This window comes from Buteo buteo, chromosome 2, assembly GCF_964188355.1.
Source record: "Buteo buteo chromosome 2, bButBut1.hap1.1, whole genome shotgun sequence".
NCBI lineage: Eukaryota > Metazoa > Chordata > Aves > Accipitriformes > Accipitridae > Buteo > Buteo buteo.
The window spans coordinates 62,045,865-62,067,963 of NC_134172.1; the positions used below are offsets into that span (position 1 = coordinate 62,045,865).

General features: G+C 44.7%; 2 protein-coding genes across 2 annotated transcripts; one reads left to right on the top strand and one right to left on the bottom strand.

Annotated features, from left to right (window-relative positions):
• Positions 1-4,911: 4,911 nt before the first annotated feature.
• NFS1 (NFS1 cysteine desulfurase) lies at positions 4,912-18,017 on the bottom strand. The gene is made up of 13 exons (XM_075057607.1): positions 17,872-18,017; positions 17,623-17,690; positions 16,626-16,742; positions 15,946-16,029; positions 15,119-15,271; positions 14,062-14,155; positions 11,910-12,044; positions 10,407-10,564; positions 8,853-8,958; positions 8,591-8,672; positions 6,508-6,591; positions 6,292-6,381; positions 4,912-5,648 (listed from the first exon to the last, which is right to left on the bottom strand). Exons 1-13 carry the CDS (start codon positions 17,966-17,968, stop codon positions 5,585-5,587), a joined length of 1,332 nt encoding a protein of 443 aa, XP_074913708.1. The 5' UTR covers positions 17,969-18,017; the 3' UTR covers positions 4,912-5,584.
• Positions 17,982-20,700, top strand: ROMO1 (reactive oxygen species modulator 1). Its single transcript, XM_075057620.1, has 3 exons — positions 17,982-18,091; positions 18,707-18,837; positions 20,512-20,700. The coding sequence occupies exons 2-3, from the start codon at positions 18,707-18,709 to the stop codon at positions 20,618-20,620; spliced, it is 240 nt and encodes a 79-aa protein (XP_074913721.1). The 5' UTR covers positions 17,982-18,091; the 3' UTR covers positions 20,621-20,700.
• Positions 20,701-22,099: the final 1,399 nt, after the last annotated feature.

The following is a 22,099-nucleotide window of genomic DNA, read 5'->3' on the forward strand; positions in this document are numbered from 1 at the left end:
CTCGAAAGGAGGCATTGAACTTCCAGCGAACAAAAGAACCCTGAGGAGAGTAGTTGTTTCTGACTTCTTCGCTTAGGACCAGGTTGCAGAATTAACATGGCAGTCAGATTACCCTGGGTCGATGCGCTTTTGAGTGTAACTGCCCTATGCTATGTTTGTCCTTTGCTTCACTTAAATACAGGTGCAATACAAATAACTAGACAGTGTCCGGAGCTGAAAAACAGCTAGACACCCCACAGGAGATGCTGTCACTGCGCTTCAGCAGACACAGGTACTGCAGCAACATCCATTTTCAATGAAAAAAACCCTGCATAGTCTGCTGCAAGAAATGAATAAATCATTGCCTCACGTTGCAAACACTTTTCCAGCTAATTTGGGAGTTCAATGGTTCAGTTAACTTAGTTGGTTTTCACCACTTAACAGAAACCGGGGCCAAACTGTGCAATGGGTGTGTTGTCCTGAGGCAACAGGAACAGGCCTGGGGCTGCTCAGCACCACAGTAACCCCTACTCCACTATTTGTTTCCCTGTATATCCCCTCTTTCTATTTCCAAATTCTCCTTTACAACTCTCACCCCCTCCCAATAAACAGCCAACACTTTTTTATCTTCTCCCTATTAGCCCTCGTTTTACAGATTTTGTACTCTATTTGGTATTTATGATAATGGCTGCCCTGAAAATTTATCAGTTCTGTCAAGCTAACACCTCCTTTCTGTCCTGCTAGGTGTGCCATCTGCTTACACATCACTCCTTGATTGCCATAGGTAGTATCCAGTAATTTGTCTTTTTATAGCATTGTTATCAATTAATATGTACAATACAATTGAAATAACCAGGGAACTACTAAAGTCCTGTGTACAGCCCCCATCAGTTAATATTTAAAATAGGGAAACAATAACTAGACATGATTTAGGGTTTAGGAACCAACTATTAGACAATGGGTCTTTATGTTTGTCAGAAAAGGTAATGGATTGTGGTCTGGTCAATAAACCTTGAAGAGCTAAGTAGGTAAAAGGTAATTCCTACAGGGGGAGATCACAACCACTAACTCATTGACCACCTACTCAAAAGACAACAATGAAGGAAGAAGACAGAGTTTGCACACTAATTTACATGAGAGGCAAAGAAGAAAGAACCAATTGTGGGAATTTTTGAGACAAAGGTGTGCTGTCTTGAGACAGGCACCCATTCATGTGCATCAATGAAATTAATTTGAAAATACCTTGACTCTGTGTTACTGGCTTGCACACCAGGTAAAGAAACCCCATTTGTGGGACAACAGCATTAGTAACACTAGGCTGGGTTAGCTGTCAGCATACACCCCTCGACACAGCCAAGAGAAGCAGGCAGTTGAAGTCACCAGAAGTATCCACAGCCAGGCTTGCCAGACCCCCTGGAGAGCTGCTTGCCCAAAGTACATGAGGAGCAGAAGGAGCACCTGCAGCTCAGGGCCTCACTCTGCCACACTGCAGCACTTCCCAGGCTGCACTGGCCACCCTGCAGCAGGGAAAAGATGTAGGATAACAAAAGGGCAGTGCTGGAGTATCCCAGGTCAGAAGAAGACTAAGACTTTACAGCTTTTGTGCAATGCAATGAGTCGCCACGTTGCTTTTTGTTGCTGAAATAAAGTCTGGTGGAGAGACTTGTGACATTGACTGTGTGGACCAGCAAAAAAACAGGACCAAACTACATAATCCTCAGTAGGCCTCTAGACTGTGTCTGTACTGACTCCATGAAGACGCACTGGAGAGGAAGTCCTGATGCCCTACACAGCTGCTGCAGACCAGCACGTGTCCTGGCACCTCAAGCGTTCTAGTCTGTGCTGCAGCTCAGCTGGAGCGAAGCCTGGAACAGATGCCCATGACACAGATTACCTCCACAGTTCTCCAACTGTCTTCTCAGCCATACCCAAATTTTCATGGGGAAAGAATATTTAATTCGCTCAAGACTAACAGAAACAGATTTGTCTGTAGGGTAGATGAGAAGGAACAAAATCCTGGACTAGTATTAGGAACGTGCCAAGTGACCAAGGGTACCAAAGAGGAGTTGGCAGCATGATGCAGTTAGGTACCAGTAGCAGGGGGAAAAGTGTCTCTGGAAAGCAAAACACTGGTAGGCAGAAGGTTAAAGGACAGGGATCATTGGTAACCATGTCCAGTACGCTCCTCTGTAACATGCATGTGGTGGAAGGCAGGCGAAGAAAAATGGTGTTAGAAAAGAATGGGATTTGCCTTTATTAGGTACTAGGAAACTATTGAGAGCGAACTAATTTATCTGCCTCCTCCACCCAAACCAAAACTGAAGTAGGGTGTTAGGTACGCAAATAGGGAAAAAAATATACACAGGACTTTTTAAACTAAAGCTTGAGGGAATCAGCACCCATTGTGCTGATGCCACATCTGAAATAAAAATGTCTTCCTGCTTGCATTATACATCACTGGTCTGGAAGCACTACCCCAAATCCCAGGCTCCTTGCTTCTCCAGCACCCCAGAGATACCATTCTGTAAACGCAACCTCTGATCCCATTCCTTCATCTGTACAAGGATGTGGTTTGCAAGAATGAACCCAGTTTACTAAATGATTCATACTACTTTGTATTTTCCTTTGATTACTACGTGTCAACTGCAAGTCTTGTTTCCAGATCATTTAGAAAAATGTTCAACAGAAATAATCCTCACAGAACGCCTCCCAGAAATACTCTCCTCATTCCTATCTTTACTTAAAATCTGTCAGTCAGCTATGATGTGCCTTACTGATCCTGTATAGTTACTTTTAAAAATTAAATTAAACACCTTGTTGGTTTTACTATGCCTACTCAGCACAAAACCACTTTGCTCATTAGTATAAGCTTTTCTTCTTGTAAGAGCATCTTGTACCAGCCTTTTTTTATTACAGTTTTGGATAGATAGGAGGAACATCAGCTGTCAAGAGTGCTCAGTTCTCCCAAGCACCCAGCCTGTCCATTTTAAAAACTGGCATTTGCCTTCTTCCAGTGCAGGACCTTATTCACCATCCTAAAATTTAATCAAAACTGTCTTTAGTGGAGAAGAGATCTCTTAGGCCAACTTTTTGGGACTCAGCTATGGGAAACTGTATCATTTATAATTTCAAAGCATGGGGCATACATGTTGTTAGCAGAAAACAATTTGACTGAAAACAGTTGGACCATGACTGACATCACACTGGACAAACAAAGAACAGCAAGCTAATCAAAGATAAGAGACGGTATTTTGTTGGGAGCAATAGCACTTTATGTTAATTTATCATTTCAAAAAGTCCCCAATAAGTTTATGGCTGGCTGTATAACACTGTCAACAAATCTGTTAACTAACCCTCTTCCTCTCTGTCTCCTCAAGTCCAGAACAGGAAACTGTCTAATTCTGCATTATCCTTCCCAAAGAAATATTCAATATTTTTTATAGTTAGGTAATATGCTCTATCAGCGTTTAGAAACACTAAAATCCACCAAGTAGAATTTTTTTCTCCCCTTGTGTATTACCTAACTATCTTGCACTACTGGAAGTTTATTTTATTCCTATTTGTCACACTGGTTCAATTTTTATGACACTTGCAAAATGGTGGCACTAAATCCTCACCTTGTATTATTAAATTAATGCCCTCCAGATGGCTCCAATTAATCACCAAAAAAAAAGGCCCACAAAACCCCACAGCTCCCTTGCTTCTGAGTTACAGTTACAGTTCCATCTGTAAATATTCTCCTCCCAAAGTTTACTTCCCCATACAAAACATTTTACTCTAACAGTGTTCACAGAAAACACAGTTTATCTCTGTTCTCTAATTAAAGGCTGCAATTTAGCAACTTATTGGTAGTGCTGCATAGTTCAGCCAGAATGGTGGATCTGAAAAGACTGTAAGTAGCCAAGTTGAAGTCTCATCTATAATTTTTTATCATCTGTGAAACACAAAGAACAATTTCATAAACATATAGGTCTAAAACATGCTGGGAAAGTGTTATCTCATGCTTAATCCAGAAAACATATATGGCCCAAGGATAAAACATAGTACATACAACACCTCTAAAACCTATTTATGCATATGGTAGTTTTAAAAATGTTGTGATGAAATATAAGGTGCCAGCCCCACATTATTAAAATTGCTAAAGCTAGTAATTTCAAATAGAACAACTGAGGATTAGCTTTGCATTACAACCAACCAAATCTGACCTTGGTAACAAAAAAAGCACAAGCTTCTGTAATGCAATCCACCTTGTGAGACTTAGCCTCAGCTTTTACTTTACATGGTTCATCCTTGAGGTAGATACCATCCAGAACTGAAGACATACTGTTTACAGGGTATATTAAATTCAGCAGCTAATACAACATCCATCAGTCAACAAAACTAACTTGAGAGCTGTCTGCAACTGAAACAAAGGCACTTTGCAATACAGGGTTACATTTCCTACTGGAAAGATCAACAAAGGTAAGAAAGGAGAAACACTGATATGAATTAGTCTCATCAAACTCTCTTTAACACACACTTCTCGCCAGCATTTGCAGGGAATGAATTCCCATGTAAGTCTCTAGTCAGACAGAAGTACTGTCCATCACTCAGAGAAAACTCCAGAGCTGCATGTTCTTATCTCCAGACAAAACATTCAGGCTCAGCTGGGCAAGACTCCCTGAAGTGACAGAAGCCAATGGCCCATAGGCAAACTCCGAGTAACAGCAAAGGACCCATCACAAGGGAAGAAAAAAGCCCATAACAAAAAAAACTCAGACTCCATTAAGACATTGCACTTTTTCTGCTCTCCCCACCACCTCCACCACTCATGTTCCAACTAAACTGGTACTGCAACTGAAGCTGACATATTTTCCCTATCCTCCTCCCCCAGTCACTCAAGTTTTCTTTCCTTACTTAGAAAACATTGCATGGAAAAAACACAATGGAGGGGACAGCGAAGTGGATCATCATTGTATTAAACTCTGTAATGCAGAAGGATGTTTTGGATTAATGCACACCAGTTTGTACAAGCATTACCCAAAAAAGATAAGACCAAGGAAAAAGAGCCAAAAATACTCAGTTTCAGAAAAATTGTTCTTAATTGCAAGTACAACTTAATTGTGAAGGCACATAGCCACACTGAGGCATCCTTTTCCTCTAGAAATGCCAAGCTTCTTCCTATCTAAGAACTTCTCACAGTACAACGCATTTGAGTGGCACAAAAACAGCTGCTGTTGCAGGATGCCTGCCTCAAAGAAGAAAGAAGGCCTGGCAACAGGCCTGTGCTGCAAATAGAACAGCTACATGGGATGTTTTACATTGAGAAGCAACAACATCTTGCCAGGATTTCACTGGCCCAGGAGTAACACACTGATTTAATTTTCTTATTCAAAAATAAATTTCCAAATAAATTATGTTTTAGCATAAATTTCTGTGTGTCAGTATAAATGCAATGGGTGTTACATCATCCTGCCTTTCTCCAGGATAAAGACAAGTTTCATTTCTGGCTTCTTGGACTTTGTGATGAGAAAGAGTCAAAAAACAGAAGTGCTGCATAATTTGTTCAGGAATGTACAGGAAATGCATTTTAATCCACATCTAGTCCATGGATAGTGATATTTTCTCAGTGCTGAGTCCATTTAATACTTTTGAGGTCAATTCCATCCTGCACCATTTCCCAGAGGGGGCTGTAAAGAAAGGAGAAAAATGAGGGCTATCTAAAATGCACAGGACAACATCAACAACAATAACCAAACAGACAACCTCATCAACTACACAAGAAATTAGGAGATACCTATCTGCCTATCTTCCCCTTCTAGAAGTCAGTGAGCTTCAGACAATTAGTCCTCAACTCTGTCCTCAGCCCAAAATAGAATAGGTGAGAGGGCAGATGCTCCACCTGATTTCCTGCTCCCACTTTGGGCATGAAGTACTCGTGTCTCCTGGAGACTAAGCCCTCACATTTGACACTGTCCAGATGAGTCAGGAGTCTTTCAGTTTCACCAAAATAAAACAACTTACTGATACATGAATTCAGTAATACTATCTCTGGCTTAGAAACTTCTAGGTATTGCCCTACATGCTTGCCCTACTTGTATTGTTTCCCTGACACAGGCAGGATCTGGGAGAAGGTTTGTTTCCTTAAAAATTTGTCACTGCTGTTAAGACCAGGCCCAGGCCCAGGCCCACTACCCACTCTGGCAACACTGCTTGCTTACATACAAAGACACTATAGATTTTTGAAGCAAACAATTACTTTCAACTAAACCCAACTCTTCAAATGATTATCATACCTAAGAAGTCTTTACGTTCAATAAGAAGATGGCTCACCTCATTTCCCTCAGCCTCTTAACATGCTGCACGCACTTCTGCACTGTATAATCTACTTCTTCTTCTGTAGTGAAACGACCAATGCCAAATCTAAACCAAAAGAAAACCATTAAGGACTAGAATAACGTGCATATGGAGGGGTGGAACAAATCCACTACCTGCTTTCAGCAGAAAAGAAAAATATTTGGAAGCATTAGGGAAAACCACTCCACACACCTTATAGATGAGTGGGCCAAGTCTTCATCTGTTCCAATTGCCCGCAAAACATAGGAAGGCTCCAGAGAAGCTGACGTGCAAGCACTGGGGAAAGGGAAGGCAGGCAAATTTCAAACTTTTGTTCATGTGCAGATGCTACACTGAAGTAAAACTTCACTAATCTCCTCCAACAAAGAGTCGCTTACAGACATTTAATATTACTATGACTCTGTACAACAACCTATACAGCTTCCCCAACCTCTTAGAAACCACCAGTGAATACCAGTCTTCTTGCTTGTCTGCTGCTGAAAACAAAGAATGGAAGGGGCAGGCATTAGAGGGGAATGAGGGTAATAAATTAGGAGCATGAGCATCATGGTTTAACCCCAGCTGGCAACTAAGCCCCACACAGCCGCTCACTCACTCCTTCCCAGTGGGACGGGGGAGAGAATCAGAAGGGTAAAAGTAAGAAAACTCGTAGGTTGAGATAAAGATGGTTTAGTAGGTAAAGCAAAAGCCGCACACATAACCAAAGCAAAACAAGGAATTCATTTGCCACCTTCCACCAGCAGGCAGGTGTCCAGCCATCTCCAGGAAAGCAGGGCTCCATCACACATAACAGTGACTTGGGAAAACAAACGCCATCACTCCAAACATCCCCCACCCTTCCTTCTTCCCCCAGCTTTATATGCTGAGCATAACATCATATGGTCTGGAATACACCTTGGGTCAGCTGCGGTCAGCTGTACTGGCTGTGTCCCCTCCCAACTTCTTGTGCACCCCCAGCCTCCTCGCTGGTGGGGGGTGGGGTGAGAGGCAGAAAAGGCCTTAACTCTGTGTAAGCACTGCTCAGCAATAATGAAAACATCCCTGTATTATCAACACTGTTTTCAGCACAAATCCAAAACACAGCCCCATGCTAGCTTCTATGAAGAAAATTAACTCAATCCCAGCCCGAACCGGCACAAAGAGGTAAGAAGAGGGAACACAGATAATGCGGTAAGAATAAACACAATGCCAAAGAGAAGCAGCAGGAATGCAGACTAAGAGGTAGCTGAAGTGAAGGCCATGAAAAAAGGACAAAGGAGCCAAGACAGAACTAGCCACAGAAGGTAACATACCAACAGGAACATTAAAAAAAGAAAAAAAAGACTTCACAACCTGCTGTTTGGCAGTAGAACAAATAAATGAAAAACAGCGCACAGAGGAATCCAGAGCAAGATGATCTAGTTATAGTTGTCAGTAGAGAGAACTTCCATCTTGAAGCAGTAGGCAAAACTGGTTACACGTTGTTACTCAATTTTACAGGTAGCAACATGCAGCACAAACCTGAGAGCTGTTTACAGCTCTCTGGTGCACAAGGCAGAGCCTCAGAAGAGATCTTCAGTGGCTTCAGAGACAGTCATGTGGAGACTTATTCCTCCTGTTCATAGTGCCAACATATTTCTAATTAAGATATGCTGACCACTTTGTTCTCAAAGGTGAGGAACGGAGGACAACTTTACCCTCCATTAACATCACCGTAAGCATCAAGTTTGTCTCAGTAACAGAAATGTTACTCATCACTCCCATAGAGTCGACAGAGCTCCATTAAAGTGTATTCAATTTTCTTTCTGCTTTTGCATTAAACACAGGCACTATGATCTGATTTAATTCAGATATTTGTCCAGCCTCCCTAGATTCTATTTATGATCTGCCGCTTCTGTGAAATCCTGCTGAAGGACGGAAGCTGCTCAAATGCTGATAGCCTTTAGAATGAAAGCGTCACTGCCAGTTACAAGTCAAGGCTACTCAGATAGCAGGTAACCAGTCTACGAGGCTGGCAGGTAGGAATTTCTAGGTTGGATTTTCTGGTTTTGTTTGGGATTTTAGGTTGGTTTTTTTTTTTTTTTTTTGCTTTCAGGATGAGTAAATTTGACCTGTATTTGAAATGTGCCACTCCAGAGAACCAAGATCTTAGAATGCAATCAGTGCCAGGCTGACTCATTAACAGAATATGCAAATACAGGGCACAGAGGAGACCACTCTTGAGTTTGTACCTCCATTAGCAGATATTATTTTCTCTCCAAAATATACTGCTAGCCTTCCCACACGTTCCACCTACCTTCCTGAAGACAGAGCCACGTCTTTCAGAGCCATCAGAAGACTCTCCCCTTCCACATATGCAAAAGATAAATTGATGCATCCTATGTAGAAATAAATGAAATAGGAAAAAAAAAAAACTTCCATCAACGGAAATCTAGGGCAAATCCTACCCCACATGGCAGTACTTGCACTATGTGTAGCTAAAGTGGATTATTCAGTCATGGCCACTAACATCAAGGAGCTAGACAGTTCTAATGGGCTCAGGATTTTGCTAATGTTACCTGGATAGCGATGCTCTCTATCTCCATTCATAACCACATCAGGAACTTCACTCATTATTTTTGTAACCAGTCGTTCTGCCAGTTGTGAGATTCGCTTATGGTCATACTAGCAAAGAAACCAGAACAGAGATCAAAATAATAAACAGTGTACAGTTTGACCTCACTCAAACTGCTTTGTGTCACCAGACCTGAGCAGACTTAAGTAGCTGGGTTTACTAGGGAAAGAACACATCAGAAACTGTCAAACTTTGCCTATTCCCGAGACTGTTTTAAAAGAGAATTACCAATTTGGTCCTAGCTAGCTCACCCTTCAAAAAATATTCCAAACCATACAGAAATATCTATATATACAATCAGCCAAATTGGCTTTCATAAAAGCACAGAGTTCTTTGTGTTTAAAGACAAGTTAGGCAATGCATAGGATGATGCATTTTGCAACACAAGAAAGGGCACTCATTATGGTAAGTGTCCCTTATTTCCCTAGGAGCTCTCAAACTGTACTACATAAAGACATAGACTCACAAATTACTGTGAACTCAGCTTTTACAACATGTAACCCATGCAATGAGAACTGCCCACACGCAGTGTCTCATTCTAGACTAAAAAATGAGGTCACTTACACTAAAAAAGCAGCAAGGTATGGTATCAGCTCCGGTGCACAGAAACAGCCAGACACACACATGCAATTCATGCTTGTTTACATGCTTGAAAAAGCTTTACAAGAAAACAAGGCTATCTCAAATATTACTTAGTTTAGAAACACCAAAACTCTGCCAGGCAAGGAAGAGAATCCAGATCCGAGGCTTGTGCAGAATTCGGGCTCTGAAGGCTCTCCAGCCTCTGACAAGGCTTCCATAACCACCCAGCTCAGACGGCAGATCTCTGCCTCTCTCTGAGGAAGAAGCTTGATCCTATGTGTACAGGTATCTGGCTTATGCATCCCACTGGCACTATATTAAAGGATTTTTACATTCCAGCTCTAAGGAATGCATTGGTGCCCAGAAACAGATATAGCAGCACACAGAGGCTTAGACACCAGACCTAAGCAAATAAACCTCTACTGTCCAAGCTAGGAAAAAAAAAAATTCTTAGTTGCAAAGCTGCAGTAAACTTGAACTTATATGCATTTAATAGGTATGATAATGGACTAGAAAGTCTTTTTTTTTTTTTCCAACATACATTACATAAACATGATTTATTCCATTTCAGAGATGCTGCTAATACATGTGCAGAATGGAGAGATGAGTACAAGCACTTAAAGCCGTATTTCACTAAAACTGTCAAATGTAAACGTGTTGTAGAAAGCCAAGATTCAAACCACTTCAAGAGAAAAAAAAAAAACACAAACCAAAAACCACAACTTAAAGCTGAAAACCAACTTCCAATTACCCAAAAATGTCCTTGAAGATCTCAAAACATTTACTTAACGTTACAACGTGAGAACCAAATTTAATTCAGGCACATGGACACAAAAAGACCCAAGGAATCTAAGACCTAACTGACCCTGTTATATTATTTTTCTGGAATCCAGGACAAGTATCTTCTCCCACATACCTCCATCTCTTGCTGTGCCACTTCACACGCTGCACCCAGGCCCACTGCTAAAGGAGTGGGCACAGTCCCAGACCGCAGTCCTCGCTCCTGGCCTCCCCCGCTTTGCAGGGGTTCTAGCCTGACGCGTGGTCGTCGGCGAACATAGACAGCACCAACCCCTTGAAAACAAGGAAAGCTGTTTAAGTACACACCCACAGTTCTGGAATTACGAAAAGGGACTCCAAGCTTTGGAAACGCTCCTTATTTCCACAGCAAACACATATTTGGACACCTCACTGTAGAAAAATGTAGTGAACACATACAGAAGCACGATATTTTCTAGGAAATGGTGTTTGTTCCCACCGTTCATGTTCCTCTTCATTCAGGCTCCCACAGCTTCAGCCATGGGAGAAGCTGAGTTTCTCCCAGTGTGCTTCAGCCACCCAAGGACTCAGTACTTCCCTTACTTCTCACAATTCCTGTGCACAGCTGAAGTTCACCCCTTTGCACTGAAGTTTTTATGTGCAGATATTTCATTCATTGATGTTCCCTTACCGACCTCCAACAGAAAGCTCTGAAAGAACTCCTTTCCCTGGATTACCAGGCCAGCACCAGTCCCAGGAGACCTCTCCCTTTCTTCTCATTAGGGAGACTCATCAGTGGCACCAATTTCCAATGGGCAGATTAGATGAGCCAGTTTTGACAGCCAGCCGATTTCACACTCTAGTCTCCTCACCTCGAAACCTGATTTCCATGTCTTCGTGTGCCTTGGCATACCCAATGAGTGACTGTCACCACAGGAAGAATGGTTGCAACTTCTGGTCATATTAAGTTGTGAAAATTTATGTCTGTCACCTACCCAAAGTTATTGGTTGAAAACTTAGTCCTTGTCCAGAGATATGTCTACAGCTCTCAGGAGAGCTTGTACAGAAAAAGAAGACATATTGAAAAAATAATAATTTTGCCTTTTGTTTCTGAATAGCACACAGAATACAGCAAACGTGATTTCTGTCTTTCTACATGCAGTGTTACAAACTAAATGGACTGTGACAGTGATAATAGCTGAACTTTTACTGTTTGGGTGTCAACTAGAAAATCCATAGCCAGATTTTAAAGCCCATTCTGCAAAAATGCACAAATGGGGTTGGAGGGAAGAAGCCATTGGAAGTAGAAGACAACCAAAATCACTAAGAATTTAAACTTCCCAGTTACCTTTTGGTCTCCTCATTGCAAGTTACACTTGGGTCTAAACTTTGCCCTATAATGCAGTGATTTTATTTCAACCATATCAGCATCAGTGCTGCTTCACACCAAGCAGAGCACTGAAGATCCACTTATGGCAGCTCTAGGTCTGGTAGCAGTGCCTGAACTACTCCAAAGTCAGTCCAATTCCAGTCTTAGAATAGTTTTCTACAGTTTAAATAACAGTCACTATGACAGACAGGTTTAACTTCATAGCTTGTGTAGTTACCTTAAGGTAGGCATGGAAACAACGATTCTCTAGAAAAGCACTTCAGTACATACCTTTGGGCCCATAAATTTTATGGCCACTGATGCTCATTATATCAATTTTCATGTCGTTGACATCCATAGGAATTTTACCAATTGCTTGTGCAGCATCTGTGTGGAAGAAAACCTTATGCTCACGGCATATCTCACCTGTAATAAAACCACAAAAGCAAAAAAACCCTGCATTATCTCATCTAATCATTACAATTCCAGTGATGCCAACAATGAATCTAAAGCAACAGTTTATAGCAAGGACCAGTTCTGAGGCGACAAAGGAAGAAATGGGTGCGGTCATGTTTCTTTTACAGTAAACCTGTGTAGGAGCTGTTCTAGCTGATGCCTAGCTGGGCACAGGTTTAGGCAGGTCAGCAGGTAAGACTATGGTGAATTTCTCCAGTTGAGAAGTTGAAAAGTCTTCTGCTGTTAAGAAGTTAGATTGTTTCCAAACCAACACCTACCAAGTTTAAGTACAAATGGCTGCATGGGACATCCAAGTTTCCCTACAGGGACAACTCCACAGCTGGACAAAATTAAAGTTTTTTTTCTTGATTCTTTTTCTCCTCAACACCAGTCCAGTACGAGCCACCTTTACTTTCAAGTTTATACTTGCCAAGTATTTTAATGCCATTTCCTCTATTTTCCAAGTATTACAAAACTCAGCTTCAAAGACGTTCTCAGAATTGCCACTAGTCCTCACACATGCTGATTACTCCCACCTAAAGTCACTCAAGCCTGTAATCAATGTTTCTGCATCCAGAGTTAAAATATACTACAGAACAAAATAATGTAATACTCATGGGCAGTGAACTTAAAATATTTTTTATTCTTGTCATCAAAAAAACTCAACTCATCTTCCACAGAATCCATACCTAGCATGGCTGCAACCCAGACCTCTCCTCTGCACAAAAGTTCAGCGTTATCTTTCACAGGAAAGGCTGTCCTCCTGTGGTCCAGCAAGAACAGCATTGCTACTGCTAATATCAGGCCATACGCCTCACGCTAACGGGGCCTTAGGTTAACTCTGCAAGGCCCCAGTCCTGGCCTATTAGACCGGTTATCAACGTGTTATGAGAAATTGCTGTTGGAACCAGAGCTTGGTACCAGCTATCTCTGGCATTTAAGCGTCGGAAGACAGTAATGGCCTTGACAATACAAGCACAGGAGGAAAATACGAGTCCTCAGGCCTATAAGCAAGTCACTGATGGTCAATTACTTGTCAATGAAGAAATATAACCTTGAAGAGCCTTGGGGAAAATGCTGCTTTGAGCATAATAAAGAAAAAAAAATGCAGCAGCTAAGCAAGAGGAAAATCAGCTGCACAAAAGGGTAAGAAGCCACAGCGCAGGAAGAAAATACCCTCCAGAATCATGCAGTATAAGCTCCAGGACAGAGGCCAAGGCCTAAAAACTGTGTAAAAACTCAAACACCTTATGGAAGGACATCTTGAATATGAAGGGGGTGGGGTGTTTTGTCATTGTCATGGGAAACATTATCAAGGAATCACTGTGGGATCCAAGGAGCTGCATGTGGGCCACGTGCTCACCCTGCCTGCTCCAACGACCCTGGTTCACCAGCTCTCCCTTTACCTGCTTTGCCAGAATGCTTTGAGGTCCCTGTCTCTCCATCTGCCTGCTCAGAGCCTGGCTCACCATCTCCCTGACTCCTATTCCAGAAACCTGGCTCTTCAGCAGCCTTTTGACCTCCAAACAATTGTTCATGACTGTATATGGCCATACCGGGGGGGGGGGGGGGGGGGGGGGGAGGGGAGTCTAAGTGTGGTGCTCACCATCCCCTGCCCCCCCAATTTCTGTACATTTCTCCTCTTAAACACTACAAGCGCTCAATAAACCATTAGAGTATGTAAACAAAATTTGGCCAGTTATTCTGTGCAATTTTTTCATCCATCATACAATTCAGCATGAAACTAGAAACACTGTAGCTGATCTGTACTACAAGGCTATAATTGCTGCAATACTCACTGTAAAAGTACTGAATTTCATCCTCATTTCCCTTTTAAGGTGAGTTTTTATTTGGGACAGCATTACTATTTATTCCTTAACTATACTACACCTAATCTTTTGCATCAGTAGCACTTGGCTATGAAAATATTAAGTAAGATGAAGCAGGAGCGACATCAGCTGGCCTCTGGAAGCCATGGCGTACTTACCAATGTCACGAATTGGCTGCTTTACTCCTATTTCATTATTCACAGTCATCACAGAAACCAAACTTGTATCTGGCTGGAATGCAGACTCCAACTCCTGGTGAAATATTAAAACAGACAGATGTTGTGACTAACAGCAGAAGCAAGATTCCTGTGCACACCTTCAATTTGCTAGCAAATCTTAACCACCAGCCCCCTAACGAGCGCATTGCCAACAACCCCTTGGGTTCTGACAAACAGTCCTGGTGAGAGCACTAATCCATGTGAACACTAAACTTGATTAGATCAAGTCAGAACAGGCTTTTGCTACGCCTCATACATTCCTCTGAACTATTTTCTTTAATGAATTAACCACCCACAAAACAGCTTAAGCCACATCTAGACAAAGTAAGGTTAGCTATAAAGGAACTGCACTATATACAAGAAAGCATCACACAAAGAAGGAGTCTGCCAGCAAAGTTCTCGGAGAACATGACTAATGCTTCTGCACCTGCAGGCCTGATCCCTCTACCCCACCACATAGACACAACACCTCTCCAAGCCAGATGATGGGGCTAGAAATAAAACTGTTGCTGTCCTGTATTACAGGAGACAAATGATGAAATAAGCATTTACAACTTCTAAATCCCAGGACTGTGGCCAGTACACCCAGAAGGGTCAGTTCATGGACAGCAATTGGAAGGGAGGATTGTAATTGCTGTGTCTGATGGCTTGAGTAGCTCAGGTCATGAAATTTCACCACTAACTCCTATACGAAAGCCAGCTCCATCCTAGTCACACACTGAGCTCCCTGTAATGATGCAACAGCTCCACCTGCATGGATATGAATGACAGCAGGTGAATGGCGGGATAAGAGATGGATGTTTTGGTTGAGAAAAGGTCTAGAGCACCAGACAGAACAGAAAATCATTCTCCAACTGTGATGGAGATTTGACTGTGACTCTCATTCTACCTTGTAATATCTATCATCACTTCCTCTTTATCATGAAGACGACACAAGGTCAACTTGAAGCAAAAGCCTCTTCTATTTTCACTTTCTTTCTGTCAGTAAACAACCTACCTTCAAATCTATGAGCCCATTTTTTTTAACAGGTAGATACGTGACCCGAAAACCTTCTGTCTCCAAGGAACGGCAAGAATCCAACACGCACTTGTGCTCTGTTTGCGTAGTAATGATATGCTTTTTTCTGGATTTATAGAACCTTGCAACACCCTGTCAGGCACAACCCATGAACAAGAAATTTGCCATTAGAACACTGAAGAAAGCAAGCTTCACACAAAACACTTAGAAACAAGAAATTACTATTTAGATACAATTCATTTGGATCTTCCCTGTTTGTCCCAAAGTCATGGATCTAAAAGGTATTGACATGTAAGTCACACTACATATTTCGATCAGCACTCATTTTTCAAAGCATCTCACTTTTCAAAAAGCCTGTGAAACTGTTAACTGATATAAGTCCTAGACACTATTAACAGAAACACTTCTTTAAAAACACTTGCAATGGAGTCATATACAATGAGAAGTCTGAACAACCACATACTAAAGGTTAAAACACTACCTAGCCAGTCAGAAAAAAGTTTGTAATCAGCATCTCCACTACATTTCATGATAAAGGCTTTAATTATGTAAGCAGAAGGATTGTATTTGGTGCATGCAAGATAAACATTGAGTATTATACTCTGTCCTCAAAACCACATCCTGGGCACCAAAATATCAACATATTTTCTCTATGTATGTAGCAGAATACCACACGGAGTAAATCCAGGAATGTACATATTTGCTAACTAGGCCAACATATTAACATTTAAACTGTTGAAAGCTGCATACAGCTCTTAAGAGCATAATTTTAACATAATAAATAACTATCAGTATAAACCTTTTACCTTAATTGCCATATTATTTGATTCTGTTGCACCACTGGTAAATATAATTTCCCTTGAATCAGCTCCTATTAAATCTGCAACTTGCTGTTTAAAGAGAAATACAAATTTGATTTGTTACAATAAAATACAGTGAATTGACCATAGCAAAACACATGCAAAATGTTTTCAAGAATACCCCCTTGAGCCTAGTATCTAACAAAGTTATGCTACAGGTACAATAGTCTAAATATCTGCACTAATACAAAATACTTAAGGAATTCATAGTCATTAGCAGTAGTGGTATTAAGCATTAACCTGTCATAAAAAAACCATAAAAGTTAAGTAGACAAAAACCCAGTAGATATTACTTCCACAAAAAATGATGAAGACCCATAGCTAAGATTAGGAGAAAGATAAAACATGAAGTTAGCCCAATTACTGCAGCAGCACGCTTGTGACCTCAGGAAACCAAAAATCCTGAGGCACATTTGCCTAAAGTATTGGCTTCTGCCATTTCAATTGCTCTAATCTATTTTTTCTTGCAATAAATCTGCTAAAGTGTAGCTAAGCAAAGAGGAAGCTGCTAAATCCAGCCCACAGAACACTAACTACAACGGTTTTATCATTGCTTTTGATTTTCTTTTGACACTGAACTTCCTCACCAACAGGAAAACCACAACTGCAGAGTGCTGAGGACTCACCCGCCTCGCCTTCTCCACAGCAGCCTCGCTCTCCCAGCCATAGGCATGGGTCCTGGAGTGGGGGTTGCCATAGTAGGCCGTCAGGTACGGAAGCATGCTGTCCAGGACTCTGGGATCCTGTGGGACACAAACCACCCAGCCTTAGAAACAGAGAAGGAAAAGCATCTCTGTCCCCCCTACACCCCCTCCTTCTGCCCCAGGATTAGCAGCACTTCTTCTACTGCAGTGGCTAGGTTTAGCTCAGGCCAGATCTCAAAAACTTGAGGTTATTGCACGTTATATACAACACAGCCTCTGGCAAATACGAGTATCCTGCAGTTATGTTCCATGCCCTCACACGTAATCTCGACCTGCGTCAAGACGATCACAGAAGAATGGTATTTTCAGAGCATACAGAATCACAGAACGGTTTGGGTTGGACGGAACCTCAAAGATCATCTAGTTCCACCCCCCCACGTTGCTCAAAGCCCTGGCCAACCTGGCCTTTCTTCTGAGCAGAAGCAACACGAGGTCTTAAAAACTCAGTTAAAATTACACAGTAAGTATTTTGGTTAAATGAATTCCTTGCTGGCCCTGATAGCGAGACCCATCCCTGCAGAGGTCAGCGTAAGCGCTAACGCGGCGCTGCGGCTGCTCCCACCCGCAGAACGCGGACGAGGGCACCGAGCCTGGCACGGCGCCGGGGGCGGCGGCAAGAGCGTGGCGGCCCAGCCCGAAGGCCATTCGGAGGGTGGCCCGCCCGTGCCCAAGGCGTCTGTCGCTACAGCGAACCTTCCACGCCGCCGCTTCATCCGCGGCCGTGCCCGGGCGAGCAGGGAGAGCCTTAACCTCGGGAAAGGGGGGAGCGCTCCAGGCAACAGGAACACAGATCGCTTCTCGCCTTCCCCCTGCACGTCCTGTTCCGGGCGGGGAGAAGCCGCGGGTTCGGGGGCGCGGGCAGCCAGGAGGCGCCGGGAAGGCGGGGACAGACCACAGCCCTACGAGGCCCAGCCCTTACCAGCGGGGTGGTGGCCTGGACGTCCATGTAGAGCGGCCGCAGGGCGCCGCCTCCATCGCCGCTTCGCCCTGAGGGAGGGAGAGGAGAAGGATGGAGGGAGGGAAGGAAAGGAGAGGAGAGGACGAGCCGCCGTCAGGCGCCAGCGGGAGCGGCGAGACCGCGCTCCACCGGCCGGGCCCGCCCGCGCCTCGGGCTCCGCCGCCGCCGCCCCCCGCCCGGGCAGCGGGCCTGCCCCCACCACGGCCCTACCCGGTCCCTCTCCCGGTGCCGGTGCCGGTACGGCCGCCGAGAGCCGCCGAGGGGCGGGGAGCACCCGCAGGGCGGCCAGACGCCGCCACACCAGCATGGCCGCGGTGCTGGGCTGGGCGGCTGCCCGCCCCTTCCGGCGACGTCATGGCGCGCGCCGGAAGCGGAGGCCGGAGCGGGCAGCGGCGGAGGGCGCGGAGCGGTGCGGCCCTGGGGGAGCGAGGTACGGGCGGGGCGCCGGCCCTGCTCCCCCCGCATCCCCCCCGAGTGGGCCCGGGGCTCTGCGGCGGACGGCCGAGCCTGCCGGGGGAGGGGCGGGTCGCGGCCGGAGCACCCGTGAGGTGGAGCGGGCGCTGAGGGCCCTGGTACGCCGGGTGCGAGGCCTCGCGCCGGGCGGGAGGCGGAGGCCGCCCCTACCCGGTGAGCCGCTAGGGCGGTCTGCGGCGTGAGCCCCCGCCTTGCCCTTGGGCTCCTAAAGGGCAGATCTGCTGTCCCCCTCCCTGCCTCCGAGGCCGGCAGCAGCTCGGGAGGATGGGCCCGGCAGCGGCGGCTTTGCCAGGCGACGCCGTGCGCTGCTCACTGGGAGCTGAAGAGCACAGAGTGAGGTCCTGAAACAGCTCTCGGAAACGTAGCGGCGCTCACAGGGGCTTGCTGAGGGCGAAACAGGGCCGTCCTACTTGACAGGCGAGGAAACAAGATTGAAAGCCTGCAAAGCCTTCAACACTACACTTATGAGAGGCTCTGAAACACGTGGGCCTGCTCTCCAGCCTAGTTTGGTTATAGAAGCATGATAGACAAAGCAGTAAATCTGTGTGCGGTTTTGTGCTTTCTTTTCTAGATGCCTGTGACCGTGGGCCCATATGGGCAATCGCAGCCCAGCTGCTTTGACAGAGTAAAGATGGGTTTCATGATGGGCTTTGCAGTCGGCATGGCAGCAGGAGCGCTGTTCGGCACGTTTTCCTGCCTCAGGTATGCCAAGGAAATGGCTTTCGTGGACAGGTTGTGATAGAGCGATAGCCAGAGAGAAATGCCCCTGCTCTGGGATTGGGAAGGGAGGTGTGGGTCTGGTCCTGTGTAGGTGAACTTTGCCAGTGGCTCCAAATTAGCCGTGGTTCGAGAGCCTGCTGTCAGCCCTGGCCTCAAATGGGAAAGTTTGGTGATGGCAGGGTATCACCTCTGGGTCAGCTGCGTACGAGGAGGTACTTTTCGCAGACCTTTTCCTGCTGCTCCTAAGGGAGGTTGTGTTGGGAAGCTGAGGCTGTGGAAGATAAGCTCCAGGGACAGCAGCCTAGGCGGATACACGTGCAGCCCTGTCCTTGCTCTAAAGCTTTCTGAGGTACTCTGCAAGCCCTCGGCTATCTGCATCATGGTCGCTTTGGGTGTCCCATCCCCCTGCACGGAGGCAATTACCATACTGACCCCGAGTTTTAATTGCAAGTGTGTAGGCAGAGCTGTGGCTGGCACTGGCACCATCCCGTTGTGAATTGGAGAGGGACAATATTCCACCTTCCCCCAGCATGCCAGCATGGAAACAAATAGTACTCTAAGTTAGCTCTTGTGCTGCTCACTGACTGGTTTTGCTGCACATCATCCATGAAAAGGAATTACTGAAATAAGCTCTTTCTGCTTGAGGTTTTTTTAATCTATGATTAAACGTGGACAATGATTTGGTAGCGAGCTGAAAAGGAAGAAAAGGCACAAAGTCTAACCTGATAGTTAAAAAGCTTTCTGATCTCTCTCAGATCCTGGAGGGTAAGTGGTACAATGCTAGCAGATTTAGGGTATTTACAAGGAGCAGTGACAGTGGTTCTGTCATACTTGAATGACACAACTACATTACTCCTGCTGTACCATTTTTGAGGGAAAATCTCCATGTTTTAGAAGTCAAGTGCATGAAATTCCTTAGACCCTACAGTCACTGCAGTGCTTAAAAGCCAAATATTATGAGAACTTCCTGAGAAGGAACAATTATTTTTATTCTGGTCTGACCTCAGGTGAATGGGAACTGGAGAACAGAAATGCCTCTGGACACTTCTAGGCCTTTCAAGTGGTAGTGTCAGTGATAAATGAAGTCAGACATTTACCACTGACACTAGACATAGACCACCGCGGTGTCAGTGGTAAATAGGAAGTAAGTTTACAACAAGGTTTTAAGTTGGTGGTATTAAAAATACTGCCACTGCAGCCAGATGGGATGGTAATAGAACAGCTCAGACCCTTCTTATTCTCTGGTAAGGCAAATACTTGGACAGCACATTTCCCCCCCCCCCCCCCAAATTAAGGGTATTTGGGGCATTAGCAGGTGAAGCTAGTTTTGCTAGTGGCATGGCAGGAGAGTACAGTGTCAGCTGGTACCACTGCAGGAAAAAATACACATGGGCCATTGCTGAGGGTTACTCAAATGCCCCAAAGAGAACAGCTCCTTGTTTTTTTTTCTCCTTTGCAGTAGCTCAGGCATGGAGCACTGCAGCCAGTCTCCTTGTAGAGGCAGGAGGCATCATTTTAAATTTATACTGAAGAGGAGGTGTTTGATTTGGGTGCTCAGGCAACCACTAGCTGGCTGTATCAGATATTTTCTGCTGCATGTCTGTTATCTGTCAGGCTTCAGCTTTTACATAATTCCTGTGTTGTTCTTTATCTCAGGATTGGCATGAGAGGACGAGAGCTGATGGGTGGAGTTGGCAAAACGATGATGCAAAGTGGTGGGACGTTTGGGACATTCATGGCTATTGGTATGGGAATCCGCTGCTAACCTGGAGCTTGGGTTTTATCCCGGAGTGCCCCTGTCCAGCCGTTCCTCCTCTGTACCATAATAAAATCTTTATAGATACCTGGAAGTGAGAGCTCTTCATGAAACAGTGAAGCACCATCCTCCTTGCTCTGCTGGGTGTCAACATGCTTTTTACCAAATTTCTACTCTCCTCCCGATTCTAACTCCCATGACAACAAGAATTAATAATCGTTTGTACTACATTAAAGTTCCTATTTCACAGGCGCAAGTACAGTGCAGACATTTCTCACTTTGGTATTTGGGCAGCGCACATGCCTGATGTGTTGCTGTGGAGCCGCTCCATTGCATTCATGCATTCCTGAGCCTAGGAGAGTTACTCTGTGGCTAATTCAGATCAACTATCAAATTTCTTTCCTCTTGCAAAAACAGGTGGATTGAAGCTGGCCCCATTTATGAGTTCCATGCAATAGGGGGAAATGCCCTCACAGAGAGCAAGGGACCCTGGAAGGACTCAGGCAAGTCCTTCTGCAAACTGAGGGCAAACTACAGCAGCTCAGGCACCTTCTTCCAGCTGGCCTGGCAGCATAGGGGTATGGGAAGCTGGCAGGGGACAGCACAGTTACAGGTACAGCTATGCTGCTAGAGCCAGAAATCATTAAAATTGCTGGAAAATGGAAAACCACTCCTGCCACATGACAGCTAGAGGTATTTTGTGATCAGTCACAAGGATGACTTCAACACCAGATGTTGAACCTCCATGTCAGGCCTCTAGCAATGCCTTTCCTAAAGCTCTCCCCTCAGGACTAGCTGTGCTGCAAGTTACTGCATGGCCAGCACAGAACAGTACTTGCCTCTTTCACAGCATGGAAGGGTGCAGCCTTACACCGTTGGTGAGGTGAGGGGTACTCTGCTGTACAGCCCCTCAGAGAAGGGAAGGACAGAGCCCTGGCTGCAGCTGCCTCCAGCAACAGGAACTTGAAGTGGCTTTTTTCATTCCCTCAGCAAGGGAAGGGGGCTTCACTTGTAGGAACTATACTACCACAAACAGGGTCTTTTCCTGTAGTCTGCCTTTATGGGTCTACAAGGTGCTCAACACTTCCCAGGGAGGACCAGGGATTACTCCTGCCCTTCACAAGGCTCTGTGGCACTGCCAGCAGCTAACTATGGTAAGTTTAGTTTAGCATTGCGATCTCCTGTTACTTGTCTTTTGAAACAAGGCTTATCTTTGTTCCTCTACTTCTGTTTAAGGATAATAGTGGCAGCAAAACCTGAACCAGCACCTATACAACCTTTACCTAGCACAAGTCCTATTTCCCCCACTTTGAGGGAGAAACACAAATCTGTCACTAAAAGCCTGCTCTCTGCTGTCATGCAGCTCATTAACCCCTGAAACTGCACCAACAGCCCAGTTGAGCAACACAGCTGCTCTGGAACAGCTCAAGTTTTACTCCAACTTGCACTGGCAGATTAATACCAGCAACTAAAAAAATCAAGTCAGGC